The following is a 28,000-nucleotide window of genomic DNA, read 5'->3' on the forward strand; positions in this document are numbered from 1 at the left end:
TCCACGCCAGACCGTTTTATATTGCTGTATTTCCTAACGTTTTCCCATCATATTTACAGTGAGGCAAGAAATACAGAAACTATCAGACAAATGTCGAGCACAGTTTGAGAATAAAAGCATCGCAGAGGGCTTTTGCTGCGGGGATTTGATACGCACCGGTACAAAAGCGAGGACTACCATACGCACGTCACGGGGGCTGCTGGCTGCCCAGCAGAGCGACGTCCCAACCGAGCGTGTCAGACGGCTACCAGACAGTTACCAGACGATAGCTGGACCGAGACGGGCGGGCGCCGGTCTCGGGCGGCTCGGCGGCCGGCTGCCGGTCGGGCGCGCGGCTCAGCGGCGCTCCGTCGGCGGTCGTCTATCAGGGCCGCGACCCATCCCGCCGGTCGTGCCGGCCGCCGCGGCGCCGCCCTCCACACCACGGGAAGACCAGCCGCGCCAGGCGCGCGCACGCATCACTCCCGGCACAGTCAAATCCATAAAGCATTAAACAAAACGAGATGAGAGCGGATACAAAATGGCGACTGGGCAGCCGCAGCGGGCAGGCCTTTCCTGTAGCAGCACGATACCGGGAGAACGGGCGGGCAGACAGGCTCCACGGTTTCGATTAACACCGTTCCGATTAAAACCGCCGGGGCCCTTCGGCTGACGCCGCCGTACGAAGGGATCGACTGAGCTCGCCAGTGTTACAAACTACATCTACAGCACGCCCACATACAACTGTTAGCAGTCGACCGGCGCGGCGACACGCACGCAGGCGCGCGCGTGCACACGCGCAAAAACGTCTCGCTTGCACGCGCACGTGTAAAACGGGTTTTCTATGTTTGGGTTCCAAACTGTAACAAAATAATATTCGCAACACAAAGAGTGTCCGCCGGCCGGGCTCCGATCGACCTGCCGCCTGGCGGCCTTCCGTGGCGTGGCCGGCGACCGCGCGGCCGGGAGCGCCGCGAAAATCGGATAAACAAGGTCCTACCGCGACCGGCGCCGCGCAACTACCAGCATGCTGAGAGATTACATGCCGCTGCGAGCCGGGGGCCGCGCGCGCCGCGTCCAGGCGGCAGCGGCCGTCACTGCGCCCAGCACGGCCGCCATCTTGTGCTGCCACGCCGAGCGCGCCGCATGCCGCCGCTAAGCTCGCGGCCGCAAGCCGTCACAGTGCGGGCGCGACGGGAGGCGCGTCCGCCGCGGCGCCCGCGCGCGAGCGGTGCGGCGGGCGGCCGGCTCACCAGTTGGCCATGCCTGGCTTGTTCAGTGTCATAAAGTAGATCTGGCAGGCGGAGCCGCCCTTGGCCGACGAGAAGAACACCTGCCGGAGCAGCGGCGTGAGCGGAGGGCGCTGGAGCGTGGGCCAGGCCTCGCACCGGCGCAGGCAGCGGACGGACGACAGACGGCAGCGAGGCGTCGCGACGGTGTCACAGACCCCGTTCGTGCAGCAAACGAATGAGCACGGCGCTTACAGGCAATAGCGGCTGTCATCGGGACGGCCCGTGCCTACGGTCGCAGCAGGGGCGGCTGGGTGGGGCGAAGACCCGGACCCGCAGCACCAGCCAAGTTTTGGTCCTCCTTACCGCACGGGTCACAGGCCCCCAGCCAAATACGCTCGGTCCCGCCGAGTGCCGCGCTGGACCCACACGTCCCTGATCCGAACACGTGTCTGGCAGGATTGCCTGGGGCTCATTGCAGGCTGTCATGTTCACCGGGTCAAAACCATCACGGACCACTGGGGCCGTTGCAGTACCTCCTACTACGAGTCCCGCTACGACAGGCCCTCACCTATATGGAACTCGAGACAAGCCAGACGAGAACCAACCTCCTCTTCCAACCGGAAGAACCAACCTCTTCTCCCCCCCCCCTATCCATCTTCCTCGACCCCGGCGCTCCAAGGTCGCCGACCTACCTTGTCGTTTCTCTCGCAGAGGAACTTGAGCTTCTGCGCCTTTTTGTGCATAAACACGCCGTCCAGATGTCCCGTTTCGACGGAGCGAATCTCGATGGCCTTGTTGCCCCAGCCCATGATCTGGCCGGTGCCGATGTACGCCACGGACGTCGGCATCTCGCCCCACTGCACGATGATGTTCTTGGAGACCTGTCGACGCGACACCGGTGACGTCGGGGCTGACCGGGCGGCGACGGAGCACGCGTCGCGACGCCCACACTCGGGGCCGACCGCAGCGCCATCCCGCGGCGAGAGCGGCCGGCGGGAGCGTACGCGGCCGCTCAGAACCCGACCGGCGGCGAGGCGGCGGAGACGGGCCATGTGGAGCCGGCTCCCGGCTGAGCGGCGCCGCCCACCGTCCGTGGCGGGTGTCCGACGGCCACAGCGCGGGGTACGGGTGCCCACCGCCCACCTCTCCCCGCACCCAGTCACAGCACGGGCGGTGCAACACGGCAGCGCAACTGCGGCCAATCGTCCTTAAAGCAGACACTGCATACGACGCTTTCGCCGTTACGAGTGAGAGCTTTCTCTCACCTTGCCGTTGGTGTTGACGTAGACGCCCTCGTTGTCATAGCAGAGCAGCAACTGGTTGCCGTTCGTGTTGGGAAGAGTGACGATCGTGTGGGGCACGATCGGACCCTGCGCCTGCAGGGGGCGGGGCACAGCGATGTCACGACGGGTCACAGCCGCTTCCCTCCCAACACCACAGCGGCGGCGGCCCCGACCCGGCGCCGCCGCCGCTGCCGCCGCCGCCGCCTCCGGCCGCACGCAGCCCTCAGCATCGACCTCAACACATCCCTGAACATCAGGGCTCGCCGCCAGCTCGTGTCCGCGGCGAACACAACAAACGGAACATCGTGCGTGCCATGTACGGCATTCTCCAACATCTCGGCCCAGTGTCCCCTCGCGCGGCAGCCGGCAGCGAGTGCACGGAGGACACGTGCCGCGACAGACGGCGACACTCCGGCGCCGGCGAACGCGGCCCGGCCCGCCGCCGCGCCCCCCCAGCCACTCACGTGCTTCGGCAGGTAGATGTCGTACACGGAGGCCGAGTCGAGGTCGACGGCGTGGAAGCCGTCGCAGGAGCCGTAGATGACCTTCAGCCGGGTGTTGTCCTCGACGGTGAGGTCGACCAGAAGCGGCCGGTGCGCCAGCTCGCCGAAGCTCTGCCGGCGGCGGCGCGGCCGTCAGCGTGCCAGCAGGGCAGACGCGCCCACCGGCAGCCGCGCTGATTTCATCGTATACTAGGTCCTTCACAATGTGTGCTACTCTAACTGTTCCCTGGCAACTTGCGGTATGGTTGTTAGTTTTTTCGGAAATGCTGAAAACACGAAATCGAACAAATGCAAGCTCACTCCATCAACCGGGCTGATGGCAGGCACAGCGCTTGCGTCGTCAGCCCGCGACCTCGTAGACCAAAGCGTTTGCAACCATGCCTTAAAAGAAGCTTGCTCTGCATAATCGTACCCTACATAACTTACGGCAATGACCCCGAACAAAAAGTCGTCTGTAATCCGAAATCAAGAAAAACTTGCTATTCTGGGTAACTGTGCCCTGCTGAACAATGCGCATTAACACAAATGTCAGTCAACTGTCTTCAACAAGTGCCTGTTAGCCATGCGCCTACCTTGAAGGCCATGAACTTGTGATAGGGCTTGGGCGCCCAGGCGTATATTTCGATACTCTCTCGCAGTGCGATGACGAGAAACTTGATCCGCTCGAACTTGACAATCTTGAAGTGCACGGCGCCGTTGAGGTCGCCCACGTTGATCCAGCCGTTCCTTCTCTCCACCTGCTGCTGTGGTCACAGAACATCAGACGTCAGAGCCCCATCACGGCGGCAGGTGACTGGATGGCGCTATCACGTGTCCGGCGGCGCGGCGCGGTCCGCCCTAGAGGCGGCACCGGCGCCGGTCTGGTGGGATCGGACCAGCCAGCTGCGGTGGCCACCAGCGCGGCTACCAGGTGGCCACCAGCGCGGCTACCTGCAGCGCGCTGGCTGGTGCGGATACTCCGACACATGGCTGGTGCAGTATTAACCCTCCCCTCCCCACCCTTTAGACCGTGAATCAAGCAGGTCGCAGCAGCAGCGGTACAACGGGCCAGTCTGGCTCCAAGGACGCCGACCATCAGCAGCAGTATAATAGGCCAGCCTGGCTCCAAGGGCGCCGAGCAACAGCATAACAGGCCAGCCTGGCTCCAAGGACGCCAAGCATCAGCAACAGCATAACAGGCCAGCTTGGCTCCAAGGGCGCCGAGCAACAGCATAACAGGCCAGCCTGGCTCCAAGGGCGCCGGGCAACAACATAATGGGCCAGCCTGGCTCCAAGGACGTCGAGCATCAGCAACAGCATAACAGGCCAGCCTGGCTCCAAGGGCGCCGAGCAACAACCACGGCATAACGGGCCAGCCTGGCTTCCAGTGCGCCGAGCGTCGCGGCGGGGCGACCGCGTCTCACCGACTCCGACTTCAGGATCTTGCTCTTGAGCCAGCTCAGGTAGTAGACGCGTACGCGGTTCTTCTTGCCGCTGATCGTGACCAGTATGTTTTGACCCTCCAGCACCTGGAACGTGCGTCGTCTGGCTAACGCACGCGTCCCGATGGCACACACACACACACACACAACAGAAGCTGCGGCTCCCAAACAGCTGCAATGAACACGTCAGCATCCCCGCGCCGACAAGGATCCGCACCGGACAATCCGGGGAGCGCGCGACGCACCGGCCCCCAGCGACGACTTGTGGCGGGGCTGCGCCGCGCTCGCGCCTCCACGGGGCACACCTTGTGGGGACGGGCTCCGGCAGGCACACCGATCGTGTTCACCGCATCGCCTGTCAGTGTGCGTGTGCCTGCACGATCACGTCAGCAGGGGAGCGAGACAGCCTCCACCCGACGCCGCGGCGGTGACAGCACGTCACGCAGGGGATACGCAACAACGCACAACAACAACGCAGGCGAGCTCCCGCCGCCGTCCAGCAGCGCCCGACACCGGACCACGAGCCGGAGGCCGTTGGCGTCGCGCACCGACGGCACCTCACCTCCATCTGCTGGAAGCGGCGCCGAGAGATGAGCTGGTACACCTTGCCCTGGCCCGAGCGGTCCAGCAGCATGAGGCCGTTCTCGGTGCCGATGAGCAGGTTCACGCCTGCGGACGGGGCCAGTCAGAGCGGGAGACGCTCGCGCGGGCGGACGTGCTCGAACCACGCACGAGTGGGCGGGAGTCGCCGGCAACGTGTCCACAGCTCAGCAAGCTGGTCTCAGCCATGCGGATTCTGAGGAAACACAACCCACATTCATCGGGCCCTGCGGTGAAATCGGCGCCACTGAACCGCTCCCCACTCACGCCCACTCCGCGAACCCACCCACGACAGGCGCGTCCTACCCCACATCTCCGGCGCCGCCCCTCCCCCCTCTCCCCCCCCCTCCCCGCCCAGTGGCAGCACTCACCCCAGAGTGCGGCGCACAGGATCTCCGAGTTGAACCTCTTCTTGTACTTGCGGATCTCGGGCGTGTCCGTGGAGCTGACCTCGTGGCCCGTGGGCGTCACGTTCACGTTGATGTGGCTCTCGCGCCGGCTGCTGCCGCCGGCGCCGAAGCCGAACGTCAGGAACGACTTCTGCTTGTGCTGCAATTGGAGCGGCGACTGAGCCGGCTGGCCCACAGCCGAGCGGTACTGAAACGGACCACGCCAACGGCCGGGGTCAGCATCTCACGGCCACGTCTGCTATGGTGGCCGAACATGGTGCTTTGTGGAGGACAGTGGTAGGCTTCCGACGACCATCTGACGCTTTCGTACGGGTATAAAACAGAAGTGCTTTGCACGCGAAAGTAAACACCTATCGCTCGACAAAGTTACTGCACTACAGTGGTGAAAATAATGCAAATGAAGCTTTGAAGCTCTTCTGATGAAATCACCATATAGGACGAGACTCACTTTGTCAGATAAATGATAAAGAGCTGGGCTCCAGCGCCACAAAGCACTCACTACAGCGACAAACTGTCATGCAAGACCACGTAGTAGCCACTCCCAAACCCGAGCGGCTGCCAGGCAGTGACCCCACACCTTCCGCGCCATCGTCTGTACCGAGAGCGCAGACCCGCATGTGTAAGCAGAAAGCCACAAAGGAGCGCGACGCAAACCCGGCCGCAAAACAGGCATGCCTTCCCGAATTTCATGACAATTTTACATCACGGAACAGACCCACGATCCCAGGCGGTGTGAACGAGGCCGAGGGGACTGAATTTTGCCGCATCCAGGAAAGGAGAGGTCATTATGCCGTGCTGGGACTTGGCGCCGTGTGCTGTTAGGAAGGGCAGGAATACTGCGGCGGCCGCGAATCGGCACAGGGAAAGACCCGTCGACACGCTGGCGCGGCTCAACGGAAAGCAATCAAACCCCGATGCCCGGAGGAAGCCCGTGCGGAGCCGGCAAGGGCACACCGCACACAACAGGCGGCGTAATTGAGGCCAGGATGCGGTGCCCCCGACGGCCCGGATGCGGCAGTGTTTTCCCGACCCGGGCACACGCTCGTGTGACTGGCGGCATGCCGCGGCCGTGCGAGGCCGTGCCCCCGCCCCGGCACGGGCGCCGCTGCGGCTCTGCGCACCGGCGGCGGCGACTGTACTCACGGGGTGTGCGGGCCGACGGCGCAGCAGGCGCCGCGCGGGTTAGTCGACACGCGCCACCCCATTATCATGCAACGAAACAGACAGCGTTAGTGAAACACGCCGGGCGCGCGGCCGGCGCGGGGCGGCGCGCTGCCGGCCGCCCCGCGCGCCGGCGTCGGCCAACCGCGCCGCTCACAGGGGCGCCGCACACGCGCAGCAGGGGGGGGGGGGCATTTTTACTCGGGGATGGAGGCCGCGACGACTACATGGTGGCGCCACGCCCACATACAGAGACGTGGCCCGTCAACGCCAGAGCTCAAACTGCGGAATACGTCACGACGGCAGCCGGCCGCCGGCACTGGCGACATGTTAGCCGGGGCTCACTGGGCAAGCAGACGACCTGCCGTCACCCTCGCCGGGGCCAGAGCGGGGCCGCCTGGCGCCGAGCTCCGGCGGCCCCCGCCGGCCGTGGCTGGCCCGGGCTGACCACAAGCCCATCAGCACACAAGCGCCGCCAAGCCAAGCGACAGTCCCGGCGCGCTCCGTCCTGTCTGCACGGACGGCGCGCGACGCTGGCCGCGGTCGGCGCCGGCGGCGGCCGTCCCCGGACGCCCGCAGCGCAGCCCGCTCGCCGGCCCCCTCCCGGGCGTATTAGTGGTCCCTCGGCGGCGGGGCGACATTCCGACTGGCTACACCGCTACGGCTACGGGCGGCCCTATGTACAGGCGCCGGCGCCGGCGCCGGGGCGGGCCGTACGCACCTCCTCCGACGTCGACTTGTCTAGGTGGCGGCCGTTGCCCGGGCTGGAGCTGGTCTGTAACGGAACGACATGCGGGCTCATGGCGTGCACAGCGCCGGGCGCCGGGCGGCACGTGACCACGCCGTAGCCGGAGGCGACACGGGACGCGGCAGCCTCGCCGGCGGGCGGGACGGGCGCGTCTTTGAAGGGATTTCGCACAGTTTGTACAGAATGCTGCGCATCTCATCGTGCGGGCGTTTCGGTAAGAAAGGGTGACCCAACACGCACTCCCGCATTTCAAGAGCACAGCCCAGCCTCCCTTGAAGCTGAAACAGTCCGCAATCACACGGGTTCAATCAGCAGATTGTCTGCTTGGGAATAGCGTCTGTTTCAACCGAGAGAGATCAGCTGCCATCGAGCGGCCCAGCGTCACTCGATCCGACCCTTCCCGGCAGCCACCGGCGGCGCCAGCGCGCCCAGCCGGGAGGCGGGCACCCACCTGCGGCAGCAGGTCGGGCAGCACGGTGCTGGTGCGCGAGCCGGGCGTGCCCACCGGGCCCGGAGACGAGTCGGCGTGCCGGTGGCGCTGCTCCTCGCGGTTCTGCCGGCATGTCACGTGGCGTCAGGTCGGGCCGGGGCAGGTGGGCGCCGTAGCCGGGGGCGGGCGGCGCACGCGCGGCAGCCTCGGTGGCGGGTGTACCGCGGCGGTGCACGGGTTCACCCGGTGCGGGCCGCTCCAGGATCCAGACGCGAGGGTGCGGTGTCACGCGCGGCACGATCACATGCAGGTCGTCACGTCGGCGAAGCACGCGCTCAGCATGTCAACAACGCGCCTCAGTGCGCCCGACAAAACACGGGTCAGTTTGCCGTCAGACATGTCACCAAACATCACCCAAGCGCAAAAACACACCATATTTACGCTTACCCAAGCCACAGACACGCAAACGGGCGCAGCGATTGCTCACACAGTCTGTTACTACCCCAGGCACTCCACTTCACCTTCCCAGCAACACCGCGGGCACTCCGCGACGGCGGACCGCACAGCACACTGCAGCACCCGCCAGCAAGCCCGCTGAGTCTGCAGCAGGAAACAGGTCCCCGGCGCCGCCTCTCTCCCTCGCTCGCGCCGCGGTGCAGCCGCCGTCTCGAACACGCAGGCGTGTTAGTGCATGCGAGTGCACGAGAGCGCGATAACTACACACACACACACACACACAGACGGTCGGTCAGCCCGGGTCAGCGCTGTCCACATGCCACACGGCGGCGGACCGGCCGCCGGCGCCCGCATGCAGCCCATGCGGCGGCGGCGGCCGGCCGGTTAGTGGCGGGCCGTCGGCGGCGGCCGGGCGGGCGGCGGCCGCTGCGGCGCGGCTGTACCTCGAACGGCGCCGGCTCCGAGCACGACTTGGTCAGCGCGCGGGGCGCGCGCGCGCCGCCCAGCTCGAGGTCGGTCTTCTCGCGGCGGCGCACCCACTGGCGGAGGCGGCCGGCCGTGCCCGGCTCGGGCGCCTCGAGCGCCCGGCGCGGCGGCGGCGGGTGGGGCCGGCCGCGCGCCGCCGCCGCCGCCGCCAGCGCCGACTCCGACTCGAGCCGGCGATGCTGGCGCGGCCGGCCGCCCGGCTCGCCCCCCGCCGCCGCCGCCGCCGCCGCCGGGAAGAAGCGCTTCATGTCCCAGTCGCGCAGCAGTTGCTCGTGCTCGGAGAAGCGCTGCTGTCGGGGGAGCGTGGCCCGTCACCACCCGCCACCGGGGCATGGAGTGGGCTCGTGGAACCGCCGCCACCGGAAGGCCACGGAACGGGGAGATGGGAGAGAGCGTTGGGGGGGGGGGGGGGAGGGGGCGACGGAGGGGAGGAGGCAGACGTCTAATGAACTGCCGGTTTGAAGTGTCAGAGGGGTGTGGTCGAAGAGGACCCGACGGAAAAGTGTGAGCCACCACCAGCAAAACCAACTCCCGCCACCAAACAGAGCAAAACAAGGCGCAAGGCACGCCCCAGAAGAGACGGTAACACAAACAAACCGATTTTTCAAGCTACGAACGTAAATATCGTGCGAGGGCGAACAAAACGGGCAACGCTGCAGGCCTGTGAAGACTCATAGCAGGCAGAGAATGTACGGCGTCGATGACGGGCGTGCAAGCGGTCTCCGTCGGGATATACCCGCAGGACTCGCCAGTAACAGAGCTCCGAGGCGGCCGACGCCCGGATAACCGAGTCGGCGGCCGAGGAGCATCGGCTCCGCCTCTCCCCAGCCGGGAGCTTTGGATTCGAGCCCTCTTCGTGAGAGCGGCATCGCGTCAGCGGTCTCGCGCTTCGTGGCACTGCCGGAGCCGCGCCGTTCGGTCGCGTCCAGCCGTCTTCAGAGTGCCAAGCCCGCCAGTTCTGGCGCTGCGTCGCTGCCTGTCCGGCGCGCCACCGCCGCCCCGGCCAGACCCGGCGCTACCGGCGCAGCCGTGCGCGCCGTCGTCGCCGGACGGGCCGACAAGCCGCAAGCACAGAACAGCCGCACAGACGGGCGGACAGGAGCTCACAGACAGGCAGTCACAGCGCACAGACGCAGACAGACAAACATCCACAAACGGGAGACCACAGACGGGCAGACCCACTCGGGACTCGTCGCCAGGCAGACCCGGATCCCGGCCACGCGGACCGGGACCCCTGACCGGCGGACCGGCCCGTGCCGACGGACGGTCCGCCGGGTGGCGGCCGGTCGGCGGCCGCCACCCGACCCTACTCACCCGACGCATCACCAGCGTGCCGTCGCCGTCCTCGTCGGGCGTCGGCGGCAGCGGCCGGTTCGGCGGCTGGCTGGGCGGCTTGCGCACGGGCGGCTCACCCGGCTCGCGGTCGGTGCTCTGCCACTGGGCGCTGCCGACGGGCGGGGCGCGTCAGGGACGAGCTCGCAGCCGCCGCTGGCCAGGCGCGCCGGCCACCACCGGACAACGCTCAACAGGTGTAGTTTAAGTGTCACGATGCGGTGGCAAGGAAACAGACGAACTGCGTCACAAAACAACTCCAAAATCAGTTACCCTACACCAACTGAATCCATAACCGGCTCAGTCGTAGCTCGAGTGAACGTTGCACGCCACGTGGGTCACAGCGGGCGCGCAAGCTGCCCCAGTCCTGCCGCGGACACCAGGGCTTCACAGTGGCGCTGGCACACACCCCACCAGACACACGGCCAGAGCCCAGTGCGCCCCGCCCCGTCCCCGCGGTCCCGCGCCGCCCGTCCCCACACTGACAGCGGCTTGGGCGAGTCGGACGCGAGCAGCGTGCCGTCGTTGCGCGGCGGCCCCGGCTCCTCCTCGTCGCTGCTGTCCTCCTGCCGGTCACGCCGTCACGCCGGGGTCATGCGCAACGCGGGGACGGGCCGGCGGCTCGTCACACAGGTCAGACAACGCCGCTCGGTCGTTCCTAACAGCGGCTGTGAGTCGCACGAGGGCGTCAAGACGCGTCAACAGTCCCAGTTCGGATGGAGCGGGGACATTTGTCCGGGCAGCCATGACGTGTCAGCTCACATCACATGTAAGCGGACAGAGAGGCAGCTGGGAAGTGACATAGAGCAACGACATTGCCAACCTTTTCGCATCAAGTGGAATCTCTGAGGACCTACCAAGCCCCACGAGGCAAATACTACCTGAAGTCGCAAAGGCTGTCTGCATATCGAGCAAAACAACCACTCACCGTCGCGGTCCACCTCCTAGCTCGCCGACCATAAGCACGTCACCGAGCTCAGCGTGATTAGGACAACAGGCCGCGTCCACAGACCGGGAGCGCTCACCTGGACTGGAGCATGGTTGTTGCCGTTGGCCGTGGCTGAGGCTCGGGAGGAGGCGGCCGCCCCTAGTCCACCCAGCTCCTTCAGCTGGGCGGCGAACACGTCCAGGTCCTGGTCGCGGAGGAGGCGTGGGAACTGTGACGTCACGGCAGCACACGGCCCGCTTCACGTCCTCACTGACATTGCGTGATGATGCTGACAGGTGTTTTAACTTGAGCGGCGGATCTACTCGTCCAGCAAACATCTCCCCCTCCCCAAAAGGAGCCCGCATCAGTTGGAAATGAAGGCCAGCGCATACGCAATCACCTGTGACGAATAGCCAACCAACATATTGAGGGTTTTTTAAATATCTTGACAATCCATGAAACCGCTAATCGGCAAAAATGTACTGAGACTGTCGGTTGACGTGGCCCGGCTAACAGCTGGCTGGAGTTCCACGTCACGATCTCGGGCGGCGACAGCCATGAGTATGAGCCCACATCACTGACCTGCGGTCGTCTGGGCGCCGGCTGAAAACAAGGTCAGCGCGTTAGCGACGCGTTCTGTCCATGTTGGCATACCTAAGCTACGTCGTGACTGCAGGTAACTCGGTATCGAGAGCATCGCTAGACAAACACGCAGTCGCGCCCGGACTGGGTTCGATGGCCTGGGGGGGGGGGGGGGGGGGGCAACGGCGTCCTCCATGCTGCAGCGCCAGCCGACTGGGTTCGACGGGCTGGGGGCAACGGCGCCCTCCATGCTGCAGCGCCAGCCGCACGACTCGACACAGCGCTCCACACCAACATCCCGGACACCACAACAGCGTTCTTTAAGTCAACGGCCACCACTGGCACGGTGTTTGTCGCAGCAAGCAGCGGTGCCCACGAGGCCGCCCGCGCACCGCGCCCAAGTCTGCGGCTACTTGCCGGGCCTCGCCGCACCCGCTGGTCGGCACTCACCTCCGGCTTGCGCGGCGGCGGCTTGAACTGCTGCGCGGAGCGCGGCGCCGGCTGCTGCGGCGGCGGCCGCTCGTCGCGCGGCGGCGGCGGCAGCGGCCGGCTCGGTGGCGGCGGCTGCTCCGGGTAGCGCGCCGGCAGCGGCGGCCGCGCCGGCGGGCCCGGCTCGGGCGGCTCCTCGCGCTCGCGCTCGCGCCGCCGCCGCTCGCGCTCCTCGCCGGCGGCGGCGGCGCGCCCCTCCTGGATCTGCTGGAAGTTCTTGCGCAGCGTGTTCTCGCCGGGCGCCTGTACGATGGAGGACGGCTCGCCGGCCGTGGCCGTCTCCTCTTCCTCCTCGTTCTCGCTGCCCGAGTAGTTGAAGCTCTCCTCGCGGTCTGCGACCGGACGCGGCCGCGTCAGCACGTGCAGGGGCAAGTTCGGCCATCGGTGAGGAATGATGATGATGCGCATAACCCCCTCCCCCCTCCCGAAGGGGACACTAACTGCAGCCGCTGGTAGGTGTGATTGTCACGTCTCTCCAACATCACCAGCCCGTCATCCGATCTGATTCGCTGGAGCGTGTTGTTCGTCACCATCTGCATCTTCCTCTCAAGCTGTCAAACTACCTCCGTTTACAGGACTTGCAAACAGGCAGGGAGGCATTATCCGACAGCCTACGCACACGCACCAACCTCACAACCACGACACCGACCTCAACCTCTGCAAGCCGCCAGCCCACCAAAACGCCAGTTTCCACGTCACCGACGCAACGCAATCAAACCTGACGAAGCGCCCGCGCCACCAGCGCCGCAGCGGGTGCGAGCGCGTCACGGGTCGCCCCGGGCCTACCTCGCTGAGCCTTGTGCTTCTTCATGCGATCGATGTGGTCCTTGAGCTGGATGCGCACCTGGCGCTCGGTCGGCTGGTCCTTGATGAACGGGTGCTTCAGCAGCTGGTCCGTGTACGCCCGCTGGTGGTAGTCCTGCCGGCCGCGCGAGTCAACACGTGCCGGTCAGTGCCGTCGACTCCCAGCGACACGCGCGCGACACGGGTGTGTGGCGCCACCATTGGCAGTCGGAGGAGGCGGGAATCTAAACCCGCGGGTGGTTAGGCACCACTGCGGGTCATGGTCAACGTCAAACGAACAAGCGAGCACAAGAGCACGCATATCAGCGAGAAAAAAACAGGCGCCAATGTGACAGACAACGTCGGCACCAGAGACAGTCGGCACATTTCTGACTTCTCAAATGTATTCTGGGGCGTGGCACACGAGCGACCTTGAAAAGAAATCAAGACCGCAGCATTTGGCCTCAGCGGACACTGCGTCGCGGACAGGCACGGACAGACATCACCAAACGCTGTACATCAGAGGCATCAAGCACGGTGTATACACCCTCATGGGCCACGCAACACCAGTCAGCATCTCTGGGAAAGTAGACGCTTTCTCCGTAACGCGACGGCCAGCTCCGCGCCGCCTCACCCACCTTGATCAGCGTCGTCTCGATGAAGCTGTGGAACTTCTTGCTCCACTTTCTTGGTCTTGAGCCGCGGCGGCGGGTTGCGCGGGATCAGGAAGAGCGCGCGCATCGGGTGCATGTCGGAGAGCGGCGGCTGCGACTCGGCCATCTCCAGCGCCGTGATGCCCAGCGACCACAGGTCCGAGCGGTTGTCGTACGTCGCCTCGGGGTTCTCGTCGCAGGCGATCACCTCGGGCGCCATCCAGTAGGGCGTGCCGATGAAGGTGTTGCGCCGGCCGATGGTGCGGTCCAGCTGGGCGCTCACACCGAAGTCCACTGCGGCGCCGCGGGGGCACGCGGTCAGACGGCCGGACAGCGCACACGCACGGGGCGGAGCACGGCTGGGCAGCGAGGGGGCGACAGCGCGCCCGAGGCAACTGTGAGACGCGGTGGGCGGCCAAGCCCAGCCCGACAGGCCGACAAGAGCCCCGTGGCGACACCGACAACAGACAGTGTCCGCCGCCGGGGTCGCCAGCGGCGCCGGGGTGAACGCGTCGGCTGCAGTGGCACCCTCGAGCGAGTCGGCGTCGAGCATGGCTGCCGGTTTGTGCTCAAGCTCAGACACTGGCGGCCAGCCCCGACTGCGACGGTCCGGCCGTTGCCGCGGCCGTTCAGCGCCCTGCCACGGCAGTGCCGTGCCCCCACCGACAGCCCCGCAGCTCGGCGGCCGGCCACTCACCCAGCTTGACCTCGGCGTTATCGGTGAGCAGCACGTTCTGGCCCTTGATGTCGCGGTGGATCACCTTGCAGGCGTGCAGATGACTGAGGCCGCGCAGCATCTCGCGGCAGATGTAGGCGATCCACTCCTCCTTCAGCGACTGGCCCTTCGTGGCTGCGGGCGGCCGCGCCGGGTCAGCACGGACCGCCTCGGCCGGCCGGCGCTCAGGCCGGGCGGCGGGCGACGGCGGCGCGCGGAGCCCCGACAGTCACACGCAGGGACTCAGCCAAGGCGAGGCGACACGGCCGATATGGGTCATCTTGCGGCGGCTGGTACTGCTCAGTGACCTTTACAATATGTGACGGAGAAGAGAACGCTTCGCACAAGCCCTCATCCAGTGAAAGTTCGCACGACAAATACATTAAATCCAACTTTCGCACGTTAATCAATGCGGAGGGTAAGGCGACTGATGGCTGTCATCTCTAAGATGACCAACACTCGTCTAATCCATGATAAAGCTAGTTCCGAAATACTTCTGGCCTTACACGAACGAATTCAGTCTATGTACAGCTTTCTCCCTCCAAAACGACGCTCTGCAGCAAAACGTACGCCAAGGCCGCAAGCTGGCCGCCCTTCCCCGCCGAGCATCTAGCGCCGAGGGCGGCCTGTCTAAGACGCGGCAAGCTACCTAAGCCTGTCTGGCCATTTCGGGCGCCAATGCTGGTCAAAAACCGATCGCAATTCGAACACTGAGCGGCAGGCGTCATGACAGGCAGTTCACTACCTGTGCGAGGCGGGAGGCACGGGCGGGCACCATGGAGGAGAACGGAATGGGTCTCAGTCCAGTCAACACTCAGCCCGACGTCATTGTATAGACCTAACCCCACGGAAGACGCCACATTGTGTTCATCACGTCAGCTGAATACGCCATCTCACATTCGTGTGGCACAGCCGGCGGCAGCGCTGAAGGCGCCACTTGTAAGCATTCGCATATGAGCGAGCTTACACACACACAGCGCGTTCGGTAGTATACAAACGCCCACAGAATACCGCTGCGTCGAATGCCTACAAGTTCGGTGGCCAAATACGCCACCACAGCTGCGGCAGAGCACTAGCGCGCCAACGGAACGGCCATCACACGCCGTGCCACGTGACCTCGAACGACACCCATGCCGCGACGGACGCGGACCCCGGGACCGAAGGGTGCTTACATTTGACGAGGTCGGTGACCGACCCGGCGCCGCAGTACTCCATCACCAGCTGAAAGCAGAGGCCCTAGAGGTCAGACCGGCTGGCCGCGCGGCCGAACGGCACGCACCAGGGGCGGGGGGGGGGGGGCATCTCCCTCCCCCCCCCCCACACACACAGACACACACCCTCCTCGTCAGAGACACGAAGACGGCTGACTGCCAGCCAGTGAATGCCTTTCCGCAGACCGGCCTGGTGGCGCCGCACAGCCAGTGACACTACGGTGCTGGGTCACCGAACCAAACTGCCTCGAGACGCCAGAAGGCTTTGAACGCAGCACAACTGGGTGCGTTGAAGCGTCAAGACTCCAGCCACCAGAGAGAAGTCCCACAGCTTGAGCTGGTTCTCGGGACGACGCGGCGCCCTGCCGCCCAGCAGGCCTGGCACTTCCTCGGAGTGGTCCGTACCCATAGCTGGTCGTCCTTGCCCGGGGGCGACTTCTTGATGAAAGCGCCGTAGTAGGTGGCGATGTTCCTGTGGTGCGAGTACTGAAAGCAGCGCCGCCGCGTCAGACGCCATCCGCGACGAAGCCCCCAATGGTGGGGACGGCAGCACGCGCTCCAGCGCCGGCTCCCGCCAGAACGCACATGCCGCTCACCGCTGCATTCCGTCAAGGACGAACAGCTCTCCCCTCTGGCAATTACCCATTGGGTAGACAGTCCCCTCCCCCCCCCCCCCAAAGCATCTGATTAACCACCAGAACCTCCGACAGAGAACGCCATTTCAGCCGGCCCATTCCCGCACGCGGCACCAGCTTTGAATGAAGCCATTAGCGAAGTGCCGGGGGCGTGGCCCCGCCCCCAACACCAGCCGCTGGCAGGGCGCGTGCGGGGTGCTGCAGCCGGCCGGCGGCCGTCACTGACCGCCGGCCCACCGCCGGACTCCCACATCCATCAGCGTCGCGGGCCGGCCGAGCACACAGTCGAGCACCGGAGCACGGTCGCCCGCGGCCGCCGCTCGGCCCGCTGACGGCGGCGGCCGCCCCGCCCCCGCCCCGACCCCCGCCGACTCACCTTCTTCAGCACGTTAATCTCCAGCTTGATCTCTTCCTCTTCATCCTGCAACGACAGCGGTGGAGTCGTGATTAACACGCCTTCGTCTGCACGCTCGTTTGCCACACGTCGGACAGCGGGGGCATCCGGCGTCTTCACAGAACGCGTGACTGATGAACGACTTACGCGGCTCACTGACTGATAACACCTCAACATCAAATGTCATGCAAATGTCAAATGTCATGTCCAGACGTAACGGTTCCTCCACAATCCGGCCCCGTCTCCGTTCCTCCCCGCGTGCATGGAGTGTGAGCATCCCCGCCCGCAGGACAGTTCCTGCCGTCGTATGCGACAGAGGACACCACCGCCGCCCAACCCACCTCCGTGATATCCATGCACTTGATGGCCGCCAGCTGGCCCGTCTTGGTGTGGCGACCCTGGCGACAGCAGCGACGTCAGCGAGGCGACGGGCCACGTGGGACAACACCGAAGCACGCAGTGGGCGAGGCACCGAGACCCAACGTCAACGTTGGTATCTAATCTAATCGTAATCTAATGTAATCGGGCACAATGCCGATTGATCTACTGCGTGGACTGATCACAAATGACCGAACGTAAACGTAAGCCCGGATCGGGCACAGTGCCGATGGATCTACTGCGTGGACATATCACAAATGAGCCCGATTTCTTGGTAGAAAAATGGGATGTACTGCAACGGAATTTTCACCCTTCAAGGGGTTACTTAGCGAAGTTTCAGAGCTTACTTTCCGAATGCCCTATTCTGGTAACGCCTGCACGCGCTCAGCGTCTGCCGTGGAACAAATACTAGACCTCATTAGCCCAATGAGCAACATAATTCACATCGCGACTCCAATTAGCATGAACAGAAAGGGCGGCACATCTCCTGATTCCAAATGGCATCGTGAGGAACCTCACAAATCCACCGAGCGGGCTGCGGAGCCGTCACGGTAACTCAGCCGCGACTTATAGTGATCCCATCCGTACTCTAGTGATCCCCAGCCGTACTTCAGATTTCAGCAGATTTGCCGCAAACATGGTCTAAATGACGCAAACTATTTTGTGACTTTGAGCACCACATCTCTCGAGTAGGCGTTTTGAGGCAATGCACGTGGAGAACCGATGGCCGTTACCAAGACCTTGGTCATAGTTTAAGAAAAGAGTCCGGTGCGATGAAACCGACATGACAGACCTCTAACCATGTAAGTCAAATATCACTCAGCGCATCCTGCGCATAAAACTTATGCCTGACACCCCATACATTTTGATAGTTCTCTAAACGTCACAGTACCGACGAAGATGTGACCATTACAACGGAAAACGAGAATCTAGTGAATTACACGCGATCAAGCGAAAAACTTCGACGGCTCCCCCACCCCCCCTACCCGAACGTACCCGAAGAGACCGACGGTTTGACACCGCCAGTGACGAGCAACGTAAAAGTAAAGCTCAGCGCACCCCCGACCGCCCGACGCTTCTCGTCCGGGTGGGAAGCACGGTCACCGCCCCTGGCCATGCCGCCGATCGCCGACACAGTCATCGGTGCACCAGTGAGTCAGAGACGCCAGATAGCGCCGCCTCGCCGCTGACGCAGCCGCGGCGTTCGGTCAAACCCGTTCTTCAGGCCGTCCTGCGGCCGGCGTCGCCAGCGTTAATGCTTCGCCGACCAGCGTCGCGGTCCAGCTCATGCCGTTCACTCGAGCCGTGGCCAGCACGGCCGGCACCGGACCCGGCTACGTCACCCCGCCCAGAGCGCGCTCTCCGCCCGCAGCGGGCCGCGCTGGCCGCCGTGTCCTTCACCCCGTCACGGCGCAGTTTGCGGCTCGTCCCCACGTGACCACGGGCTACAGAACCTATCGCCCTCTCTCCTCCCACGGTCCAGTCGGAGCCATCGCGGGCTACTCGGTCTATGCCCCGCTCGTTGCTCTCACGGTCTAGGAGTGAGCGCGGGCTGCCGGGCCCAGGTCCGCCACACAGCCCGGCACGCCGGGCACACGGTTCGCCCGGGAGGTCACGGATCACCGAGACCTACCGTCCTCCACCCCCTCCCCCGCCGTCCTCACGGACCAACGGGCGGCGGTGAGGTCGTTTCCGGTCGAGCAGGCGGCGGCGCGGGCCGGGCCGGTCGGGCGGCGGCGCGGCCGCAGCCGGCTACCTGGCGCGCGTCGCCACCACCCCGGCCGTATAAGGCGGGGCGGCCGCCCCACCGCGACCTGCACGCCGGCCGGCGCACAAGCCGACTCACCGGCCGACGGGACCGCACACAACCGACTCACCGGGCCGACGGGACCGCACACAACCGATCACCAGCCGACGGAACCGCACACAACCGACTCACCGGCCGACGAGACCGCACACAACCGACTCACCAGCCGACGGAACCGCACACAACCGACTCACCGGCCGACGGGACCGCACACAACCGACTCACCGGCCGACGGGACCGCACACAACCGACTCACCAGCCGACGACCGCACACACCTCACCGGCCGACGAGACCGCACACAACCGACTCACCGGGCCGACGACCGCACACAAACCGACTCACCAGCCGACGGGACCGCACCAACCGACTCACCAGCCGACGGACCGCACACAACCACTCAACCGGCCGACGAGACCGCACACAACCCCACTCACCGGCCGACGAGACCGCACACAACCGACAAACCAGCCGACGGGTCCACACACAACCGACTGACTGGCCGACGAGTCCCAATGTTTCCAGCACCACCCTCTTCGTTATTGCAAGACAGCTTAAAAAGTAAGCATTGGTACACTTTGGACAGACCAGAGACGCCCCCCCCCCCCTTTCTCCTCCTACACTGCACCAAAATATATGCCGGAAACGCAGGAGGATTGAAAGGACCGAAAAGTTGCAGCATGAGATTCCGCGAATTGAGGACAGTATGACGAGTTACAGTTGAATTTGTGAACCGGACACACAGCTGTGTGTTCTTATCTGAGTCCAAGGACGTTCAAAATCCTTGCACGCGCACGGAATGGACGCGTAACTAGTTCATCACAGAACCATTACATCTGCCAGTAAATAACAAAATTAGATAATCTTCATGCCGGGGGATATCAAATGACACTGCTGTGGCAACCAGGGTTCAGTTCATACACTGGTATATCACCTGTTGTTACATGATAATCTTATCGCTTAGATTCCCGGGAGGAGTGACTGAAATGGCCCGCTCGTCACAGTGCCATCCGTTTTATCAAATCCCTCGTCTAGCCTGACGGCGCCGAAGAGACGAATCGAAGAGGCAGGCCAGAGACGGGCCAAAGAGACGAGTCAAGGAGACAAGTCAAAGAGACGAGCCTGTGTGACAGGATAGGCGCGAATCAGTTTTTGAATCGGTTCCAGTTCTAATACTTCATTCGGTCAAGTGCACCTGATCGAACGTCCCTTGACACACATGGGAATGCTGTCAACCGTTCACAAATGGCGCCTCTGTGAAAACCACTGGATAGGTCTCACATTGCAAGCGATCCGATCTCAGTTCGTCACTGAGCAAACATGGGCGAAGAAGCAGCAAGTGCGGATCTCGAGCGAGCCCCGATTCCACGATCGGATCGGACTCACCTACAACAGTGGAAACGTGGCCACTGTGCGTGGTTCAGTGCGTGCGCCTATGCCTGAAAGTTGTCCTGGACCCTCGCCAGGCAAGCGGAGCTTTACCGGTCTTCCGCCGAAGGGCATCGTGCAGCCTGTCATTCCCGGGACAGCCTTACAACCACCAGACGAAAGATGCTGACATTTCGATGCTGAGGTTGAACACTCGCGCACATTGTGTAAATTTAGAGACCCCACCTTTCGCGAGAGGTGACTTTTTGTGGGAATCATGCCGGTCGTATTTCGCATTCAGGCGCCTGATAACGCAGGATTATCGTAGGGTACGCTAAGGGAACTTCCGGCACTGAGTAGCCGTGCCTCATCATTCTGCCTGAAGATAAGCCACCACTCAGTGCAATTACGTTGGTTAATCACATTAGGTGGAGCTAGTACACGCACGTGAAATTATGCAATCACTGGGAGGTGGTGTGTGCCTTTCGTGACCTATTTTGACAAATATTTGTCATCTTAAACGATCTTTGATGCGGTATGACTAGCATTTTGTCGGTTTCTTTGTTTAATTGCCGCAACATACAAAGTGTTTCGAGGCAGCGGGGGTGAGTGTTGTACATGAGGCTGGAGCTGCGCGATCCGATTTGACATGCCACAGGTCACGGTCACTGAAAGGTCAGGGTCGACGAAATGATCAGTGTGCCAAGGGCTCCACAATACCGCTTCCCCCACAGTCATGGCACGCATGGTTCTGACCATGGGAGGGATGTTCGCTTCCACTCATTTTGCCTCGTTAACAGGGAACATGGTATTGTTCCGATGTTCAGTGACACTAATAAAACACAGCTTTACGCGACCCATCAAATTCCTGATTCCTGGTTTCAAACCTGGCCCTAGCCCATCGTCTTCTACACAGTAATAGCCCGCCTGGGTCGCCCGGCAAGGAAAGGCGATAAACACATCTGTCCGACAAGACATAACAGCTGAGTTACCGGAATGAGAACAACGAGGTGGAAATCAGCCATTCAGACGCGTTCCCCGCCAGCTGTTAAAGAAGATGTAAACTTTTTCTGGCCAAAAGCTGGCCGTGGTCCCACCAACAACCAAACCGCAAGTGTGCACATGGTCTGCAACGAACAACATAAACGGGCCCCGACACGTGAATGCCATCCCGCACACCCAGCTACGAGAGCCTGTCTACACGATCCAGCACCACAGCCTTTGTGTGGGGACTCCGCCAGGCGATGCAGGGATGGCGCCCTGCAGCCGCCCTTCTGCGCCTGAAGCGACGTCGCCGCGCCGTGCCTCTCACAGTCCTACGGCCGGCAGCGCAGCCCGCTACCACGGCGCTCGCCCGGCCAGGCGTGCAGCGCAGCCGGCCCGGGCGCCAGCGGCCGGCGCCGTACCCCGGCAGCGAGAGGGTCCGGCGCCGACCGCTGGCCCGGCCAGACGTGCAGCACGGCCGGCCCGGGCGCCAGCGGCCGGCGTCGTACCCCGGCAGCGAGAGGGTCCGGCGCCGGCCGCTGGCCCGGCCAGACGTGCAGCGCAGCCGGCCCGGGCGCCAGCGGCGAGCGCTGTACCCCGGCAGCGAGAGGGTCCGGCGCCGGCCGCCCGCTGCCCACCCCATCCCGCTGCATTAGCTGACATTAGCCGGCTGGTCGCGTCGCAGGAAGGCCACATGACATAAGCCACCGCAGTCCGTCCCAGCGCCGCACGCCCGTGGCCGCGTCCAGACACGGCACACCGCCTGCAAGGCGGGCAGCTTCGACCCCCGTCTGCGGGGTATTTCCTGTCTTCAGAATCATCTCGCGGTCGACCTCACCCAATCCGAAGAGCTTAAGCATCATCCCGCGGTCGACCTCACCCAATCCAGAGAGGGCGCGAAATGCTGAGTGCACGTACGGAGGCAGATAGGCAGCTGTCGTTAACTCGCAATACACTAGCTTCGTTCCATCGGCGCGGCTGAAATGTACCAGCCGCAGCCATTCGACTGGAGCCGCAAGTGCCTGAGCGTTGTGGGTTTGAGCCGGAACAAACACTGTCATGGATTTAGCGGTCGGCTGGCCACTGGACATAAAAAGCGCACCTGACGCCCGCCGGGAGTGGCTGCGTTCAGCCGTGCCAAAAGTTGCACGCTAGAATAAGAGCCGACCGGGGCGGCCGTCACAATATCCTGCATATGATCCCCTGCTGAGCTGGGCCGCGCTGGTCCAACGGCACATTCAGGACGCGGCCAGAAAGACGCTCCGATGAGCATTTAGTCGGGGCCCAAAGTATTCGTCCTATTTATTCAGGCTCAGGTGATCTCCGACCTCCCGCGGTACCCGCCTTTCCTGCCAGGATGACAGACAGCCAACGAACAAGCCATCACGGTGAGAGGCAGGCGAAATTTAGTCGTTGTATGACAAATTTCAAACAGCTGTTGTCATTGTGGTTCCGCGGCTCACTTGTCGCATACGTCGCCTGCCTCTCGCGCTGGCGGTAAGCGCGGCGCAACGGGGAACCGACCCTCGCACCTCTGGTTTCCCAGCTGCGCGGCTCAATCCCTGGCCACCGGACCCCACCTTTAGCTCCCGATGGACGCTGGGGACCACGGCCAATTCTGTGTGTAACAGCGCATTAAAGACGCGGCCATCGGCCACCGGCCTACTCAGATCACGTGACACAAACGATCGTCCAGGACCACTTCTGCATGCACAGCGTCCAAACCGATCCCCGCCTGATCCGGAGAATACGGCCGCGGAGGCGGGCCCTTCTGCTGACTTCCCTCCCCGAGTCAGAAGGCTCGACCGCCTCCGACCTTCCTCTCCCCTCTACAGCGCGCCACGGTGTCGTGTGACCCGGACTTTGTGGCGGCGGGCGGACGCGCCGCGGCGCGTGCAGCTCACCTTGTACACCTGGCCGTAGGTGCCATTGCCGATCACCTCGATCAGGTCGAATATGCCGGCCGGGTCCTGCAACAGACGGCTCCGGTCACCGCCGGTGGTGTCAAGTGGTGCGGGGGAGGGGGGGGGGGGGGGGGTGGCGGCGTGGGCCAGAGGCGCGGGAACGGTCACAGTGCAGTTAGCGTGTATCCGCTCGGCGATTAGTTTGGAATGCGTAGCGCTAAAACACATTTGCTGGTCGTGGGTGTCCGGTTTTCCTTCCGTGATAACAAGACAAAATATGGACCTACAACACGGGATCATGTTTCGCGTGTGAAGGGGAAACATGGTCACGTGACGCAGGATCATGTATCACGCATCAGCGAGAAATATGGACATGTAATGGTAATGGAAAAAGTGGTGTCACATGATCCTCGTAAAACAAGTTATGATTATGTCGCGCTTCCAAATAACACAACGCTCCATTTTTCACAGCGTAGGCTTGGAGGCCAGACCTTCATTTACAGCAGAGCGGGTGAATTATCCACACGAATGTGCTAGTTTACGCATCGTCTTCTGTCAGGTCGCCGGGCCAGCCATCCAAAAGTTCGGCGTTCATGCTGCTGGTGGCGTCCTCATTTAACACATGTGGGGACTATACCAAAGGCTGAGAGAAAGCAAATCTTGAGTAAAAACAGTATCAGTAGAAAACGAAACAGAACAGAACAGACTTCACGAGCTGGGCTGGTCTTGAAGAACAGAATCTGCCACATTAGCACGCAGAAAACACATGGGTTGAAGAACTCCATTTGCCTCCTAGGTTCGAAGAGGCGAAGCTATTCCCAGTATTTGTCCATGCTCTTTGGAAACATGCGACAAAAAGCACTACAAAAATACGAATATTGACAAATTCAGGAACCCCAGATGTGTTACCTATGGCAACTTGTCTTCAACTAGAATCACGGATAATAATGAGCGCCAAGGCATTGCTATGATCTTTTGCTTTGCATTGATGCGTGCCAAAAATAGATTACGCCTTTACAACAAAGCACCTGCATGACAGCTACTTGCGCAAGAATTAAGAAGCTGCACATGCCGCCAATATGTACGGCATCTGCAGCTCGCCGTGCCGATGCTCCCAGTGGACAGCATCGGGACCAGAGTCCGACCTACGCCGGCTTCATAAAGCCCGCCATGAGCAGCAGGTCGTTCAGGAGATTCCGCCAAATACGGCGCGATCGCGCCGCGGGCGCTGAGTCATGTGGCGCTGCGCGATCTCGAGCGTGCCGGAACGACCGCGACACCGGCGCCACCCTCGATCAGACGCGTGCCGCTCATCGCGTGGACCGGCGGCGTCCACTCCACGCCTCCGACCCGGGCCACAGCAACCGACACCATTTGGCGAGTTCACGTCGTGTCGTCCGCGAGGTGCTCCGCTTAAGTGCGGGAATATTCGTGTCCTCCACCTTTCCCACACCCGCAGCGGTCGCCTTGGTTCACGTTGTCGTTGTTCGGGGCTGGCACACGACAAGCTTCATCTGAACCGGCGCCCAGCCCGAGGTTGCGGGAGGAGGGGGTGGCGGGACTGATGGCGTCTCTGCTCCCTGCCGAGCCAGCACCGGCCCCGCCCCCAGCACTCTTCGCGACAATGAGGGGCGCACGGGGCGATCCAGCCGAAAATAGCGGCGGGGCGGCCTTCCCGCCGACACGGGCCGCCGGTGCGCGTCGGCCCAACCGTCCCCTGATTCACCGGGCGCCGGCCGGGCCGCACGCGCTGCCGGGAGCGCGCCGGCCGCCGCCGGCCGCCGTCCACAGTTGGCACCCGCGCCGCCGCCCAGCGACCGGCGCGGCGATGTCGTCACCGCGGCGCCGCGCATCACCGCTGCCATGGTCCCCGCTCCACCCGGGGCACAGTGCGGCTGTCAGAAGCTCTAGTGTTACGGAATCGTGCTGATCATGACGCATGGCCAAAACAAAAGCTCATCGAAAGAGAACTATTAACATGGTGTTTGCATATCACATAAGAGTTGCCTGATGATTTACATTGCTATATGAATGAAAATGGCATGCTGAAGATTATATGCAGGGATATTATCCCACAATAAACAACTGTAACCTTCAAAATGCAATTAGTACTGTTGCCAAAACAAGCATTATACAGTGAAGACTCATACCATTATAGCAGCAACTTCAGATGGAAAACTAATGAGGCAAACAAATCTCTTGTCACATCCCATGGGATAACATAGCTGGGTATTGCAGTGGCATGATCACCAGCCATCACACACAAAGATTGCAAGGCCAATAAATAGATCATTCACAGTACAAATAGAGAAAGCAGATGCTCAGTTTGAACCAGCCAGAGACTTTAAGTAAATTCAGATAATGCTTCAAAAGATTCTGATCATATTTCATAAAGGCTGCTGGACCAAATCAGTGCATTCCAACAAAATAGGTCCTGCTTATTAGCATGACAATGGAAATAGGCACAGCTGCTGGACAAAGCATCTCAGCCAACTTTGCAAGGTTCAAAATGGTTCAGCATCACTGCAGAGCCTCAGCCCTGATGTTACACATCATGCTCATCCAGCAAAAGGTGCCATCAAAATGGAATTACAAGACCATACAACCATCTTAGCACAATCTATGTAAGTGATTTAGCAAGGTTTTAGCATCACATTTGCAATATTACCAACATCTAAAAACACATCAGCATGTCACTTCCTATTGCTGGGCTAATTATGTGCACATTCAGCACATTCATGTTCTTACCAACACATACTTTCATAAAATGTTATAATGTGTGCCTTGTGATTTGTGCAATGTCATCAGCAAGTAATCAACCTACACCAATATGAAATTACAAGAGAAAGTGAGACAAAAGTATGCCTACACTTGTTAAATGCACTTGTGTATGCTACCCTGAGTAGCAATTGCAGAATTTTGTGAGCTGCATGAAATGCCCAGGAATTCCACACAGGAACTCTTATTCCACACATGAAGATATTTGTAAATGATTGACCAGGTTGTACAAAGTTATGTTAACATAATTAAATCATGGATGGGTATATGGGTATACATGGAAAAGAGTACAAGCCAAATCAATATACATTTATAAGATATCAATCAGCCATATCCAAACCAGTTAATTTCATCCCAATAATAGATCCTGTATTAATCACAGCAATGACTTGTGTTTTGCTTCACAAGAAGTGGCCTGACAAACAAGCACATTGCCAATGATACCCTGCCAATAGCCTAATTATGTTGATATCTTAATTTCAGGAATTATTCAATCCCATTTTTGGCATGTGCCTCTAGGTATGCTGCTGACTGTTATTGAGTTGTAGACAAGTCATGAGGTGAGAAAGTAAAAGTTCAATGCAAATTACAAAATAAGCTCTGGCAAAACCTATGACTGCATGGGTATATTAGGTATTATGGTACACACCACACCTCAAAAGGGTTAGGTGAGGTCAGCATAGGTTAGGCTAAGCTAGTTTAGGACACTTAGCTCATAATGGGTGAGGTCAGGTCAGTTTAGGTGATGTTAGGTCAGGTTTCTAGGTTAGATTAAGGTAGGAGTAGGAGTACAAGCAATAATATGATGTTTTAAAAGCAGCTTTTGTGCACTGGAATATCATAATAGCCAGTTTTTAACACTATGTTAAAACACAAACAATGATTGGGTGGGCCCACCACAGATGATACTCAGGTTGCAATTGAAATGACACCTTATTATCTTGGAAACTAAGCAGGAGGTCTCAATATCTAAAAGTTTTTTTTCTAGGTAAACCTAAAATAATGAGCAGGAAATATAACAAATTTGAGGATAGACTTTTTCCTAAAAGCAAATATGATAGTCTCACTGGACAGGTGAATTCATCAATACCCAAATCATGTTGGAATAAAGAAAGAAACAGCTCTGACAGGGCCAGCATGAAGGTTCTACCTGCAAAGGGATGTTTTCACATGTCCTTCCATTCACCACATACACTGAACTGGAAATATCTGCTATCACACCTAAAAACAGGGCCAGTGATTCACATGTTCACAGCACCATTAATTGTCATTTGTTTTGTGTTGCCAGAATATGATGCCATGAGTACACTTCCATGAACCTTTCAGCAGTATGATTCTATTCACAGTAAGAGATAAGAACACACAAGGCTTACATCAATCAAGTTTTTGAAAGCTGGTTCAGGGGAGAATAACAGCTTGACTACCCCTAAGAAGAAATGGACCTAAAATATTTGAAAACAGCTGTGAAGGGTGATTGAGTAGTAAACCCACACATGTTGGAGCATGTCAATCTGCATTTCCCACTACCTTTAAACATAGTAAAATGTCCATTTAATCACAATTTTAAAAGCTTACAAATATGAATGCAGTGACTAATGGCCTAAATTTTGTGGCAACTAAGGAATACTTTTGGAATCATTTGAAATAGCAGCATTCACACAACATGATTCCACTTCTGACTACTGAATTATAACTTGAACTCTTTGATGAATTGTGTCACGAATCAGTCACAACCAACTACAGCAAATCACAAATGTGGCCACTGTAGTCAAAGCAGGAGGAAAAATCAGGGCATCTCACATGAAATGCTCTGAAAATAAAGCCTGGTGTTTATCCAAATGTCACACAAAAACATGCCACATTCTTACATAACATGTGATGTACCTACCTTTAAAGCATTGAGATCAATGTCATCCAGGCTACAATTAATGTTCTGTTGTGAATGCGCCATCTCCAGTATCTTGCATACACTTTTGTTCCACACAGTTCACAAGCTTCTCAATACTGAGATCCTGATGCTTGGATGATCCTGGCTAGAAATTACTCCGACCGACGGTAGGGTGGGCCGATGGGTAACAAAGACCCCCACCGAGATTGTGAGCGCATGGGAGCTCAGTGGGGCAGGCGATGCGCCTATCTATACCAACTGGCTCGAACATAGGCTTCGGAAGATGTTTGCAAAAGTATCCTTCATTGTCGTCCGACCTTCCCAGTTCACTCCCACTAATCTCAGGCTACCCCCTCCCTTTTTTTTCACCGTCCTCCCATACTGCACAAGAAATTGGGCGACACAGAGGAACACAGCAGCCAGTTGCGAGTTTGAGACAATTGCGGTGGTGACGGGCGGCACCA

General features: G+C 60.7%; 1 protein-coding gene across 1 annotated transcript; it reads right to left on the minus strand.

The window, feature by feature from the left end:
* LOC119097435 (misshapen-like kinase 1) lies at window positions 1-27,964 on the minus strand. The gene is given in 26 exon segments (XM_037220468.1): window positions 1-1,312; window positions 1,904-2,092; window positions 2,477-2,587; window positions 2,959-3,108; window positions 3,570-3,740; window positions 4,401-4,505; window positions 4,981-5,087; window positions 5,390-5,615; window positions 7,311-7,364; window positions 7,789-7,890; window positions 10,024-10,153; window positions 10,528-10,607; window positions 11,067-11,174; window positions 11,552-11,572; window positions 12,002-12,055; window positions 12,176-12,372; window positions 12,827-12,959; window positions 13,462-13,509; window positions 13,511-13,770; window positions 14,174-14,326; window positions 15,364-15,412; window positions 15,808-15,888; window positions 16,414-16,458; window positions 16,773-16,829; window positions 22,871-22,936; window positions 27,537-27,964. Coding segments are annotated over 26 exon segments (2,844 nt in total). The 5' UTR covers window positions 27,600-27,964; the 3' UTR covers window positions 1-1,228.
* Window positions 27,965-28,000: the final 36 nt, after the last annotated feature.

This window comes from Pollicipes pollicipes, unplaced genomic scaffold (genome assembly GCF_011947565.3).
Source record: "Pollicipes pollicipes isolate AB1234 unplaced genomic scaffold, Ppol_2.1 Scaffold_4295;HRSCAF=5057_pilon_pilon_pilon, whole genome shotgun sequence".
Taxonomy (NCBI): domain Eukaryota; kingdom Metazoa; phylum Arthropoda; class Thecostraca; order Pollicipedomorpha; family Pollicipedidae; genus Pollicipes; species Pollicipes pollicipes.